The sequence below is a fragment of the Nicotiana tomentosiformis genome, chromosome 4, assembly GCF_000390325.3.
Source record: "Nicotiana tomentosiformis chromosome 4, ASM39032v3, whole genome shotgun sequence".
In the NCBI taxonomy this organism is placed as follows: Eukaryota; Viridiplantae; Streptophyta; class Magnoliopsida; order Solanales; family Solanaceae; genus Nicotiana; species Nicotiana tomentosiformis.
In genome coordinates, this window is record NC_090815.1 from 104,096,108 (window position 1) to 104,110,705 (window position 14,598).

Genomic DNA, 14,598 nt, shown 5'->3' on the forward strand with positions numbered 1-14,598 from the left:
AAAAATCATAAATATTATAGTGGACCTGTTCTGAGATCCGAAACCAAAATACAGACCCAGTATCAATAAATTCAAATATCAGCCAATTCTTAAATATCATAAATCTTTCAAACTTTCAATTTTCAACAAAAATTGATAACTCGGGCTAGGGACTTCCGAATTCGATTCCGGGCATGCGCTTAGGTTCCAAATTATGATACGGACCCCTCAAAACCGTCAAAACACGGATCCGGATCCGTTTGCTCAAAACATTGACCGAAGTCAACTTAAATAAATTTCTAAGGCAATTTTTTTTATTTTTCTTAGTTTTTAACATAAAAGCTTTCCGCAAAGACGTCCGGACTGCACACGCAAATCGAGGAAGGAAAACACATGATTTTTAAGGCTTCGGATCACAGAATTAGGTTCCAAAATATAAGATGACCTATCGGGTCATCACATGGGTCCTCGCTGCAAACAAGTATTGCTTTGGGATTCTTAGCATCACTTTGTCTCCTGCTTGATGTTGGACAAAGCGAAAGTTTTGTTTGGCATACCTCTTTTCCCTCTCTTAGGCTTTGACAAGATAGCTATGCACTCTCTCCAAAGTTTGCTCCTATTCCTTTGAGAAACTGGCAGCTCGAGGCGATTTTGGCATGTTTAGTGCATTCACTGTCTCTAGGAGTAGCTGTTGCTGTCCGGTAACAATTTCAAAAGCACTTTTGTTTGTACTGGAGCACTTTTGTGAATTGAAACACAGTTGAGCAGCATCCAGAAGCTTCACCCAATTCTTCTGGGATCCGGTTGCAAAGTAGCAGAGATATTCCTCCAGCATGTCATTGAACCGTTCTGTTTGGCCATCTGCTTGTTGATGAAAGTTTGAGTTATGACTCAGTTTGGATCCGAGGCACCTGAAGATATGGGTCCAAAATTTTCCAGTGAAGCGTGAGTCGCTGTCACTAGTGATGTCTTTGTGTAGGCCCCAATATTTGAAAATATGAGAGAAGAAGAGTCGAGTTGTATCTTCTGCCGATATGTTCTGTGGGGCTACTATGAAGGTAGCATACTTGGAAAACTGGTCTACTATAACCAAGATGGTTGCAAGATCTCCGACCTTGGGTAATCTTGTGATGAAATTCAGGGAAATGCTTTCCCAGGGTCTCTGTGGGACAGGTAGCGGCTCCAAGAGTTTCGCTTGTGCTGAGCGATCTGACTTGTCCTTCTGGCATGCTTGACAAGTCTTCACACACTGAGGGGCGCCATCAGTCGTTTGACGCCGATGATATGGTTGTTGATTCTTGATGTTGAGGGTATCCAGAACCATAGGTTCATGTCTTTTGACTCCATTTTTTGACTGCATGGCCGAGATCTTTATGGGTATGCATGGTATGATGCGAGGTTTGACCCTGTTGTATCCCATCATCAGGAGCATGTTGGCATATGGTACCGGTATGGTGTTGGTTTGCCTAAGGAATTCCAATCCCACTATCAATTCGAAGTCATCGATGATAGTTATGCGTAGGTTGATTCTTCCCTTGTATGGGCCAAGCTTCATTGGCACTTCTTTGGCTATTCTACCCACTGGCTGGGGTGGTGAGTTGATAGCCTTGACACGGCCCCTACTCTTTTGCACAACTAGGCCGAGGCGCTGCACCTGAGTTGAGGCCAAGTAGTTGTGGGTAGCACCCGTGTCTATCATTGGCCGAATGGGTCTGCCGTTTACTCTCATTTCGACGAACATTAAGGTCCTCTCTTGTATGGTAGGAGGCCTCTCATCCACCTTCTGTTTCCCTTTCTTGGCGATTGGGCATGCGTTCTTCTTAGGGTTACCAGCACTGGTTCCCGCTAAGGTTTCAAGGATGGAGCTAACAATTGCATTGAAGGCACGTACTTGCTCTGCCTCGTCTGATTCGTCATCATCTGACCCATCTTCAACAGTCTGATACGCATTGAACTGTGTATTTGGGAATTGATTGTTCCAATGTTCCCCACCGCAATGACAACATTCTGAAGGGGGCTTTCTCCCCTGATTGTTGTTGACTGATGCAACAATGTTGTTGCTTTGGGAAGGAGTCTTAGATTTTGATGCACTTCGATCTCCTCCATTTCTGCTAGGGCCACCATTGCTAGGTTGGCTCCCATTGTATCCCCCTCGGACAGGCGGCTGGGGCCTATCCTTCTGAGTTTCCATATGATAATCCCCAAGGCACTCTACAGCTTGGATTACCTTGGGCATGGTATCTACCCTTTGTCTTTGCAACTCCATACGAGCATGAGGTTTCAAACCTTCTATGAATGCGAATAGTTTGTCTTTGTACCCCATATCCCGTATGTTTAGCATGAGTGTGGAGAATTCCCGCACGTAATCCCGCACTGACCTGGTCAGACGGAGTTCATGCAGCTTTCTCCGTGCATTGTATTCCACATTTTTGGGGAAGAACTGCAGGCGTATGGCTGCCTTCAGTTCTACCCATGTGTTGAGAGTATTTTCCCCGGCCCTGATGGCTTCGTATTTCACTCGCCAACAGAGTTTAGCTTCACCATGAAGATATATGGCAGCAGTTGCTACTTTTTTGGCTTCGTCCAATTTTCCTACGACATCGAAGTACTATTCGATGTCAAAGATGAAATTCTCCACTTCTTTAGCATCCCGAGCTCCGTTGTATGGCTTTGGTTCCGGAATTTTCAGCTTTTGTGGCACAGGGGAGATGTTCATGGAACCCATGATTTGGTTTAGCCTCCTCTAAGCAGGCCTTGAAGGGCAACATTGACGACATTGAGATGGCCTATCAAGTTTTCTATGGTTTGCTGTATGGCAGTCATTTTGTCTGCCTCTAGTTCCCGATGGGCTAAATCCTCGGCACGCTCCTATTGGAGGTCCTCGAATTTGCCATGAATTTCGGCTGCCTCTACGACTGCCATTTGTCGGTCTTCCTAAGAGTCGCGACTGATGTTTGCTATGTCAACTTCGGCCTGCCGCATTCTGCGGTCCAGGTCATCCAACCTTTGCACTAGGCTAGTTCTTAGATCAGGAACCGTATCCACGATGGTCCGTAATACGTCAACCGTATCTTCTAGGGTCATGAGGCGTTCCCCATAATTCACCATGGTCAGAAATGGTAGTATTGGCAATATGTTCCCTCGCCCGATGTCAAGCCTAGGCTATAATACCAACTGTTATGCGGCACCTTCCTAAGATTCCTTGGAAGTGCGACGTAAGGCTAAGCAACCGATGTCAGTGCAGTTGCTGTCCGCCAACTGACGTCCCCTCCGTACGCTAGACGATATTGTCAGTACCGTACGGAAAAATCAATGTCGTGAGCAAATGAGAGAATTGAAATGAGCAATTGAGAATGAAAGCTGATTGCATTAATGAATGAAAGCTATTACAAAAGACTACGCGGTGTCGGGGGGAGAGACACCAGTACAGAGAAATGTTTGCTTGCTTGAATGCTTGATCCCCCTTAATAATGCTTAAAATAGATAAACCAAAGTTACTTAACTTGACCTATAAAAGCTGTAGAAGCACACTGAAAGAAAATGAAGTAAAACTACTCTATAATTACAATGAAAAGGACTTAGCCTTCTACACGGTAGAAACAAGTCTGTTGGTAGCAGCTTTGTATTGAGCATCAGGGTCTGTGCGCGCGGTGCTGTCGGCGCGCACGACACTATTTGTATCTGCATGTGGTTGGGCACTGGCATATGGATCAAGATCTGTGCGCGCGACATTGTTTGTGCGTGCGGCACTATTGGCAACATGATGGTCTGTGCGCGCGGCATTGTCTGTGTGCGCGACACTGTTGGCACTTGCCACCCGCTGGGTGCTGGTGTGGATTATCGGTGGGGCGACAGAGGCACATGCGTGCTTGTCACTTGGAGCTGCCAATACCACGGGGCCGACCGTGGCACTAAGCATTGGGAGGCTTGCCAAGACGCCACGAGGCGCGTCCAAGGGGTAATGGGGCGAGGCTGGAAAGTGGCCCATGACATATCTTATGTGTGTGGTAGTTGTCCTATTGATGTCGTCATATAGTGAAAGGATAATAGAGAGAAAGACTAAATGTTTCGTCAATCCGTTGTATGCCTTTAGTTTTATTGTCAATGTAAAAAGTTAAACTCTTATTTTCATTATAAATATTTAATTTATAATTCAATTATTAGGTCAAGCTTACTAGATTAAGCCACAAGTAATCTAGTAAACCAAATTTATTGGATCATTTGACGATATAAAGATAATATAAATAATGTAATAACTATAGTGTGCATAGGTGAAATCGGGGGCAAAGTTTTTCCTGATTCCCCGATGAAGGAACAAAGGGGAAGCGTGGCTCGAAGTGATTATAATCGAGGCCCAGGAGCCACTCGTATAGAAACCTAAGAGGAATGAACGATGTATCTGAGATCGGACATGGTGAGTTGACAGATCCGAGCCAAGTATAGCTTCTGGATCTCGGGGGATGCAGTGAACGAATACGCATGACGAGCAGGGGGCCATAATATTCACCCTCAACCGGATATTACAGTGTGAATCCCGTTCAGTGTCAACTCTAGATCAACATTTATCGGAAAAGTAGATTTTTACCTTTTTTAGACTTGAACTAGGACTGAAATTCCCCTACTATACAAAGGGGAAGTATGTCTTTATTCTGACACATTGTGACATGCAAATCAAAGCTATAAAAGTTTACTTTTGTCTTCTAGCTATTATTTAAGGCATTATTCATTTGTTCTTTTCTTCACTAGCGACCGAGCTTGCATCGAGGGTGCAATCGAGGATGAATCCCACTGTTCAATCTAAGATCAGGCTTGGTCACTACATTGCGATTGGTTTGATAATTTATTTCATCTTTAACTCATTTACCTGTTGTTCTTAATTATTCGTATTGAATTAAACCACGTATCCTTTAAACCGCGTACAAATTTAATTGTTATTCATTTATGGGGTAAACAGTTTGGCGCCCACCGTGGAGCTAAGGATAATAGTGGTGATTTAATACAAATCTCCATAACACACCCTGACGAGGCCAATGTGAATTGAAATTTCTTGCTCGTACTCTGTCAAATTCGAGTATAGTTTAAGATATCGTCCCACAGAGACTGGATAATCTATGCTACAGACTTGTAATATTTTAACTACTATTTGAGAAAATCAAATTGATGAAAAATGTGAGTGAGGTTTAAAACTTGCTAATTACTTAAACAAAACAAACAACTTTTGAAAGATTTATAATTTTAAAAAAGAGTTGGGAATCATTGAATTCACTTGATAATATTACTATGATAAAATCTCAATTTCTACATTTATTTCTTTAAAGAATAATTTCTTATTTCTAATAAAATTATATTTTGCTCGCTAAGAAATAACCAATTAATAACACTCCGTGAGAATTATGTTAATTAATCAACTTAAGACTAGTGACGTTCAAATCAAAATATTTTTCTTGCTTGAATTGTGCTAAAAGAAAGTAAAAACTTCGTGAGAATATTTTTACTAAGGATCAATAATCTTGCTTATAACAATTTCTCCGTGTGAATTAAAACTGAGGCAAGTAAGATTACTGACTTGAAATAATAGTTTACTAAAAAATTATTTTCACTCTACTATTTTATTCATCAGTTATCATATATTAATTTTACTCCGTGAGAATTACAAAATTAATATATAAATAACTTAGAGATAAAATATATAGATGTGATAATAGAGTAATTAAAAATTATTATTTCAGCACAGTATGAAATGTAAATAAATAGTTTCAAGACAAAAATATATAAAAACTGAGATAGTATTATAAAATATATCAAACTTCATCAACTATCCCAATGAAAAGAGATTACTTCGTTATGGAGTAAGAAAAGCTAAAAAAATATTTAGAAGACTAGAAATGTTTAAAAGACTAAGGAAATATTTTGACTACAAAGAAAGAAGACCAAGACTAGTTCTTGTCTTCCAAAAGATTGGATATCCTTATACAAAGAGAGCTTGCTATATATAGGAAAAGATGAGTAGCTTTTGTCATGTTCCACTTTTGCGAATGTGAAATCCGTGTATGCTAATATGACCTTTGTGCACGTAGATTCCATATAATTAACTATGGCACTTGTGCTTCTCTCTTGACTTCATGAGTTAGTCTTGAAAATGTAGGTTCCATGTATGCGAGTGTGACCTTTGCAAATATAGATTCCACACATGCATCTATGACTCTTTTGCTTCCATTGTTGACTTCATGAGTTAGACTTGCTGTCACGACCCCAGTTTCCCTCCGTAGGATGTCGTGATGGCACCTTGTCTCTAAGACTAGGCAAGCATAACAATTTGCGGAATAACTGAATATAAAACTGAACTCGAATCTCAACATATGAAATATAAACAAGAACTGCAATTTTAATAATTACAACTCCCAAAACCTGGTAAAAATAAGTCACAAGCTTCTAACAGAAAATACTAAGTGTCTCCATACATCAGAGTCTAAAGAGAATAAGGAAAACAACATAATAAGGATAGAGGGGGACTCCGAGGTCTGCGAACGCTGGCAAATATACCTTGAAGTCTCCACGTATGGTCCAGCTCACTGGTATCTGATCTGGTAGGAAGAACCTGGAGCTGCACAAAAAGATGTGCATAAGTGTAGTATGAGTACACCACAACGGTACCCAGTAAGTTCCAAGCCTAACCTTGGTAGAGTAGTGACGAGTTCAGGTCAGGTTCCTACTGTAATAAAAGGAAATGAGGCAGAAAATATAATAATACAATGAAATGACTGAGAAATAAACAACGAGAAATTACAAAAAGGTAACAACATATCAAATAGAGGCAAACAACAAGGGCGCTCCTGAGGTACCGCCTCGTAGTCCCAAACATAAATACACAACAGGGGGATCTTCGAGGTACCGCCTTGTAGTACCAAAAATAAATATGCAATATGGGGATCTCCCGAGGTACCGCCTCGTAGTCCCAAAAGTAAATATGCAACAAGAGTGTCTCCCGAGGTACCGCCTCGTAGTCCCAAAAGTAAATACGCAACTCATAACCTATGGAACAACGAAATTACAGTAAGGAATCATACAGTTATAGACTGAATACAAGATCACGGAAGTAAGAAATTCGACTAAGCATGTTGCATAAATTTCAAGTAATAGTTAAGACACGTAGACATGCAATACTAGGCTAAACATGACAGACGCACATGCTAAGGCAACTAAGTTAAGGAATTTAAAAGAAGACTACTCAACAAAAACAAGAATTTCCATATTTAGCCCGTGTACACACTCGTCACCTCGCGTACACGCCGCTCACATATAACAAATTATTACAACAGTACCAAATCCTAAGGGGATTTCCCTCACACAAGGTTAGACAAGTCACTTACCTCAAACCAAGCTCAATCACTCAATAAGAATGCCTTTCCCTCGATTTTCCAATTTCGATCGGCTCGAATCTAGCCAGAATAATTACATGCTATAAATATAACTACAAGAAACTAATTTAAATAATGAAACTACGACTTTAGTAAAGAATTGAAAACTTAGCCCAGAAAGTGGACTCGGGTCCACGTCTCAGAATAATGAAAAAGTCATAAAATACGAACACCCATTCGACCACGAGTCCAACTATACCAATTTTACCAAAATCCAACATCAACTCGACCTTCAAATCCTCAAATCGTAATTTCAAATCCCTAGGCTCAAACTCCCAAATTTCACCTTAAATACACACAAACTAGGTGGAAAATTCAATGGGGAAACAATATTATTGAATGAAAATGATCCCAAGTGACTTACCTCAAGAAATCCCTCGAAAATGCTCTCAAAATCGCCAAAACCCGAGCTCAAAATGTTTAAAATGAAGCAAAATTGCGAACCCTTGTATTTAAGTGTTCTGCCTAGCACTTCCGCTTCTACGGAAACTTAACCGCTTGTGCAACATTGCAGAAGCGACCAATCGCCCGCATCTGCGGCTTCTTCCGCTCCTGCATCCCCTCACTCCGCTTCTGCAAGCCCCCAAGTCGCTTCTGCGAGCCTCCAAGCCACTTCTGCGGTCCCAGATCCCTTGCCCAATTCCGCTTCTGCGATCTAAAGCCCACTTCTGCGGGTGCGCATCTATGCAAACACGTCCGCTTCTACGTACAAGCCTCCCAAGCACTCGTCCGCTTCTGGGATCTCTCTTCCGTAGGCGACTCTGCTTTTGCGGCCTTCACACCACACCTGCGACCACAAGCCCTTTACTCTAGCCCGCATTTGTGCCCAAATATGCTCGCTTCTGCGAGCTCGCATCTGCGGTCAATCTTGCACAGGTGCGATTGCACCAGAACTGGTGCACTTCAGCCATTCTCACAAGTCCAATTTTGTTCCGGATTCAATCCGAATCACATCCGGGGCCTCCGGGACCCGCCTGAATCTACTAACAAGTCCTAAAACATCACCGGACTTAGTCGAGCCTTTGAATCACATTAAACAACACTAAAAACGCAAATTGCGCATCGATTCAAGCCTAATGAACTTTAAAAGTTCAAAATTTTACATCTGATGTCGAAACCTATCAATTCAAGTCAGATTGACCTCAAATTTTGCACACGCTCCTAAGACCAAAATACCCTACGGAGCTATTGGAACCGTCAAAACTCCATTTCGGAGTCGTCTTCACATAATTCGAACTACGGTCAATTCTTACGAATTAAACTTCCATTTTAGGGACTATGTGTCCCATTTTACTCCGAAACCATAAACAAATCCTCCCGGCTAGTCACGTAACCACAAAATGAAATAGAGGTAGCAATAAATAGGGGTTCAGGGCTAATACTCTCAAAACAACCGGCCGGGTCATTATATCCTTCCCTTCTTAAACAAACGTTCGTCCTCGAATGAGTATAGAGACATACCTGAAGTGGTGAAATGATGAGGATAACAGCTGCACATATCATGCTCGGTCTCCTAAGTCGCCTCCTCGACCGGATGACCCCTCCACTGCACCTTCCCTTACGTGATGTTCTTTGACCTCAACTTTCGGACCTGTCTATCCAAAATGGCCACAGGCTCCTCAACATAAGATCGATCTTTGTCCAACTAGACTGAGCTGAAGTCTAACACATGAGACAGATCACCGTGATACTTTCGAAGCATGGAATACTAGATGAACTGAAGAAAGACTAGGTGGCAGTGCAAGTCTGTAAGCCACCTCTCCAACCCTCTCAAGAATCTCAAAAGGTCCGATATATCTAGGGCTCAACTTGCCCTTCCTCCCAAACCTTATAACCCACTTCATGGGCAAAACCCGGAGCAAGACCTGCTCCCCAACCATGAATGCAACGTCGCGAACCTTCCGATTCGCATAACTTTTCTACCTGGACCGGGTTGTATGAAGTCGATCCTGAATCAGTTTAACCTTTTCCAAAGCATCTTGAACCAAATCTGTACCCCAATAATCTACATTAGGCACACATAGCCTGCCCTGCATCCGCAATACTTTGTCATCTCCAATAGTGACTTCCTTGGCATCACCGTGCTGAACCGTGTCCTTAAGGACAAGAAGATGAGGGTCATCATACTGACACTCTCTGATACGATCATAAAGAGAAGACCAAGAAACCACACAAGCCACAACTCTGCTCGGCTCGGAAAGATCCAATCTGACAAACTGGTTGGCCAAGGCCTGAACATCCAAGGCTAAAGGCCTCTCTACTACTGGTAGATATGCTAAACTGCCCAAACTCTCTGCCTTGCGACTCAAGGCATCAACCACCACATTGGTCTTCCCGGGATGATAGTGAATAGTGGTGTCATAATCCTAAAGCAGCTCCAACCATCTCCGTTGCCGCAAGTTAAGATCCTTCTATTTAAACAGATACTATAGACTCCAGTGATCGGTGAAAACCTCACAAGGGACACCATATAAGTAGTGCCGCCAGATCTTCAAGGCATGAACAATAGCTGCTAATTCGATATCGTGGACATGATAGTTCTTCTCATGCACCTTCAGTTGTCTAAACGTATAGGCAATCGCCCTACTGCCCTACATCAATACCACACCGAGACCAATGCGTGACTCATCACAATATACCGTATAGGACCTCAAACCAGTAGGCAACACTAACACTGGGGCTGTACTCAAAGCATTCTTGAGATTTTGAAATCTCTCCTCATACTCCTTGGTCCACCTGAATGGAGCACCCTTCTGGGTCAATCTGGTCATAGGTGCTGCAATAGACGAGAAACCCTCTAGAAATCGACGGTAATACCCCGCCAAGCCAAGAAAACTCCAGATCTCCGTAGCTGAGGATGGTCTGGGCCAACTCTGTACTACTTCAATATTCTTTGGGTCTACCTTGATCCCCTTACTCGATACTACATGACCCAAAAATGCCACTGAATCTAGCCAGAATTCACACTTCGAAAAATTTGCATACAACTTCTTTTCTCTCAAGGTCTGAAGCACAGTCCTCAGGTGCTGCACATGATCTTCCCGACTCCGGGAGTACACCAGAATGTCATCAATAAACACAATGACGAAAGAGTCAAGATAAGGCTGAAATACATTTTTCATCAAGTGCATGAATGTTGTTGGGGCGTTGATCAGCCCAAAGGATATCACAAGGAACTTGTAATGAACATACCAAGTCCTGAAAGCAGTCTTCAGGATATCTGGCTCCCGAATTTTCAACTGATGATAGCCTGAACGCAAGTAAATCTTAGAGAACACTCTAGCAACCTGAAGCTGATCAAATAGTCATCAATACGTGGCAATGGATACCTATTCTTCACTATAACCTTGTTCAACCAGTGATAATCAATACACATTCGCATAGAACCATCCTTCTTCTTTATAAATAAGACAGGAGAACCCCAAGGTGACACACTGGGCCGAATAAAACCCTTATCGAGCAACTCTTGCAACTGTTCCTTTAACTCTTTCAACTCTGCTGGGGCAATATGATAGGGCGTAATAGAAATGGGCTGAGTGCTCGGTAACAAATCAATGCCAAAGTTGATATCTCTGTCGGGCGGCATGTCCGGAAGATCAGCCGGAAATATATCTGAATAGTCCCTCATTACCGGAACTGACTCGATGATAAGAGTATCGGTACTAACATCCCTTACATATGCCAGATACGCATCACACCACTTCTCAACCATTCGCCGAGCCTTAAGAAATGAGACAACCCTGCTGGGAACTTGATCTAAGGTACCTCTCCACTCTAGATATGGTAGACCTGGCATAGCCAACGTCACCATCTTGGCGCGACAATCAAGGATAGTGTGATAGGGCGACAACCAGTCCATGCCCAAAATAACATAAAAATCCACCATACTAAACAATAATACTGGTCTCAAAACCACTAAGAACAATCAAACACGACCGATACACACGGTCAACAATAATATAATCACCCACGGGTTTAGACACATAGACAAGTGAACTCAAAGAATCACGGGATACACCCAAATACAAAGCAAAATAAGATGACACATAGGAATAAGTGGAGCTTGGATCAAATAAGACTGATGCATCTCTATGACAGACCGGAACAATACATGTGATGACAGAATCAGATGCAATTACCTCTGTCCTAACATGAAGGACATAATATCTGGTCTAACCTCCCCTCTAGGGAGATTTCTACCTGCTCGACCTCCACCCCTAGCTGGCGGTGCAGGTGGAGTGGTAGCTGGTGCTGTAATCATAGCCTAAGGACCCGGTGAAGCACGCGGTGCCTGAGAAATCTATGGAGGTGTACCCCTCCTAAATCTGGAGCAATCTCTCACCATATAGCATTACCATATAGCGAGTGTCACCACACTCAAAATAAGCTCTCGGAGGACGTGGCTGCTGTGACTGGCTCGGGCCTGATCGGATGGACTGACCGCTGAAAGCACCCCGTACAGGAGGTACACTAGACACTGGCAGTGTATAATAGGGATCCTGGGGCCTAGGAGTAGTCGGAGCACCGCTGACGGCTGGAAGTGCTGAATGAAAAGGGTGACCCATATAAACCTTTCCCTGTCGAGCTGTAACTGGGGCACGAGTACCACTATAATTGCCAGACTCTCGAGACCTCTTGGCCTCTCTCTCATCTCTCTCCCGAGTCAGCATACCCTCCAACCTCCTAGCAATCCCTATTATTTGCTGGTACGCAATATCCATCTCCAACTCTCGGGCCATGCTACATCTTATACTGGGGTTGAGCCCCTTAATAAATCGATGAACTCGCACCCAAACAGTAGCAACCAAGGCTGGTGCATGCCTAGCCAAATCACTGAACCGGACCTCATACTCTGACACGGTCATAGAACCCTGGCGCAACTGCTCAAAATCTGCGCGCCATGCATCTCTGAGACTCTGAGGAACATAATCCCTCAAGAACATATCTGAGAACTGCGTCCAAGTGAGTGAAGCTACCTCGGCCGGACTACCCAACTCATATGTTCGACACCACTGATAAGCGACTCCTCAAAGCTGGAACATAGTGAAAGAAACCCTACTAGTCTCCACCACACCCATAGTACGAAGGATATGGTCCCACTCCTCAAGAAAACCTTGGGCATCCTCTGACGCCAAGACATTGAAAGTAGGAGGGTGGTACTTCTTGTACCTCTTGAGCCTGAGCTACTCTGCCTCAGATACTGCTGCCCTAACCTCGGGCTGAACTGGAGCTACCAGTTGCATCGATAATATATCTGGAACATGATCGACCTGGACCCGCTGCTCTAGGGTACCAGCGACGGGAGTTTGTGCTCTTCCCCCGGCCTGAGATGTGGCAGGAGCAAGTTGTATCAATCCTGCCTGAGCCAAGGTGCTGAACATGCTCAGAAACTGGGCTAGAGTCTCCTGGAGGGCTGGTGAAGTAACATGCGTCTCAGGTGCATGTCCTCCAACTAGAGCTTTTGGTGGCTCATCTATAGTAGCTCGTGCGGGTTCTCTGGCTGCACCATGTGGACGTCCTCAGCCTCTACCCCGGCCCCAGCCTCTCGTGGCTCTAGCAGAGGGCATGGGTATCTGGTCATCTGATCCAACTATACATGTCCTCACCATCTGTGAGAGAATAGAAAGACAGAAATTTAGAATCCGAGGTCAAAATCTCGCACGATAAAGATTCAAGGAAGTGAAGCTTTTCCTAACAGTTCCATAGCTTCCTGACGATAAGTACAGATGTCTCCGTACCGATCCGCGAGACTCTACTAAATCTTCTTGTGACTCATGACACCTATGAACCTAGTGCTCTGATACCAACTTGTCACGACCCCAGTTTTCCTCCGTAGGATGTCGTGATGGCACTTGGTCTCTAAGACTAGGTAAGCCTAATAATTTGCGGAATAACTGAATATAAAACTGAACTCGAATCTCAACATATGAAATATAAACAAGAACTACGATTTTAATAATTACAACTCACAAAACTTGGTAGAAATAAGTCACAAACTTCTAAGAGAAAATACTAAGTGTCTCTATACATCAAAGTCTAAAGAGAATAAGGAAAACAACATAATAAGGATAGAGGGGGACTCTGAGGTCTGCGGATGCTGGAAGATATACCTTGAAGTCTACACGTACGGTCCATCTCACTGGTATATGATCTGATAGGAAGAACCTTGATCTACACAAAAAGATGTGCAGAAGTGCAGTATGAGTACACCACAACGGTACCGAGCAAGGGCCAAGACTACCCTCGGTAGAGTGGTGACGAGGTTAGGTCTGGGCCCTACTGGAATAAAAGGAAATGAGGCAGAAAATATAATAATACAATGAAATGACTAAGAAATAAACAATGAGAAATTACAGAAAGGTAACAACACAACAAATAAAGGTAAACAATAGGGGCGCTCCCGAGGTACCACCTCGTCGTCCTAAACGTAAATATGTAATATAGGGATCTCCCGAGGTATCGCCTCGTAGTCCCAAAAGTAAATATGCAACATGGGGATCTTCCGAGGTACCGCTTCGTAGTCCCAAAAGTAAATATGCAGCAGGGGTATCTCTCGAGGTACTGCTTCGTAGTCCCAAAAGTAAATAAGCAACTCAAAACCTATGGAACAACGAAATTACAGCAAGGAATCATACAGTTATAGACTAAATACAAGATCAAAGAAGCAAGAAATTCGACTAAGCATGTTGCATAAATTTCAAGTAATAGTTAAGACACATAGACATGCGATACTAGGCTAAACATGACAACTACCAATGCTAAGGCAACTCAGTTAAGGAATTAAAAAGAAGACTACTCAGCAAAAACTGAAATTTTCACATTTAGCCCGTGTACGCACTCGTCACCTCGCGTACACAACGCTCACATATCACAAATTGTTACAACAGTACCAAATCCTAAAGGGATTTCGCCCACACAAGGTTAGACAAGTCACTTACCTCAAACCAAGCTCAATCAGTCAATAAGAATGCCTTTCCCTCAATTTTCTGACTCCGATCGACTCGAATCTAGCCAAAATAATTACATACTATAAATATAACTACAAGAAACTAATTTAAATAATGAAATTACGACTTTAGCAAAGAATTGAAAACTCTGCCCAAAAGGTCGACCCAGGCCCACATCTTGGAATCGGGTAAAAGTCACAAAATAAGAACACCCATTCAACCACGAGTCCAACCATACCAATTTTACCAAAATC

General features: G+C 43.0%; 1 protein-coding gene across 1 annotated transcript; it reads right to left on the reverse strand.

Annotated features, from left to right (window-relative positions):
• Positions 1–595: 595 nt before the first annotated feature.
• LOC138910273 (uncharacterized) lies at positions 596–12,136 on the reverse strand. The gene is made up of 3 exons (XM_070201501.1): positions 11,839–12,136; positions 10,848–11,186; positions 596–2,571 (listed from the first exon to the last, which is right to left on the reverse strand). The coding sequence occupies exons 1-3, from the start codon at positions 12,134–12,136 to the stop codon at positions 596–598; spliced, it is 2,613 nt and encodes an 870-aa protein (XP_070057602.1).
• Positions 12,137–14,598: the final 2,462 nt, after the last annotated feature.

Bases quoted from the DNA above. Each gene is read 5' to 3' on its own strand.
- LOC138910273 (XM_070201501.1), bottom strand. From the start codon at position 12,136: ATGGCCCGAGAGTTGGAGATGGATATTGCGTACCAGCAAATAATAGGG. The intron at 11,187-11,838 runs GTCAGTCCATCC...TGGCTATGCCAG, and splicing joins TGTACGGGGTGCTTTCAGCG to GTCTACCATATCTAGAGTGG. The intron at 2,572-10,847 runs GTTTTATTCGGC...TCGATGTCGTAG, and splicing joins GCAAGAGTTGCTCGATAAGG to GAAAATTGGACGAAGCCAAA.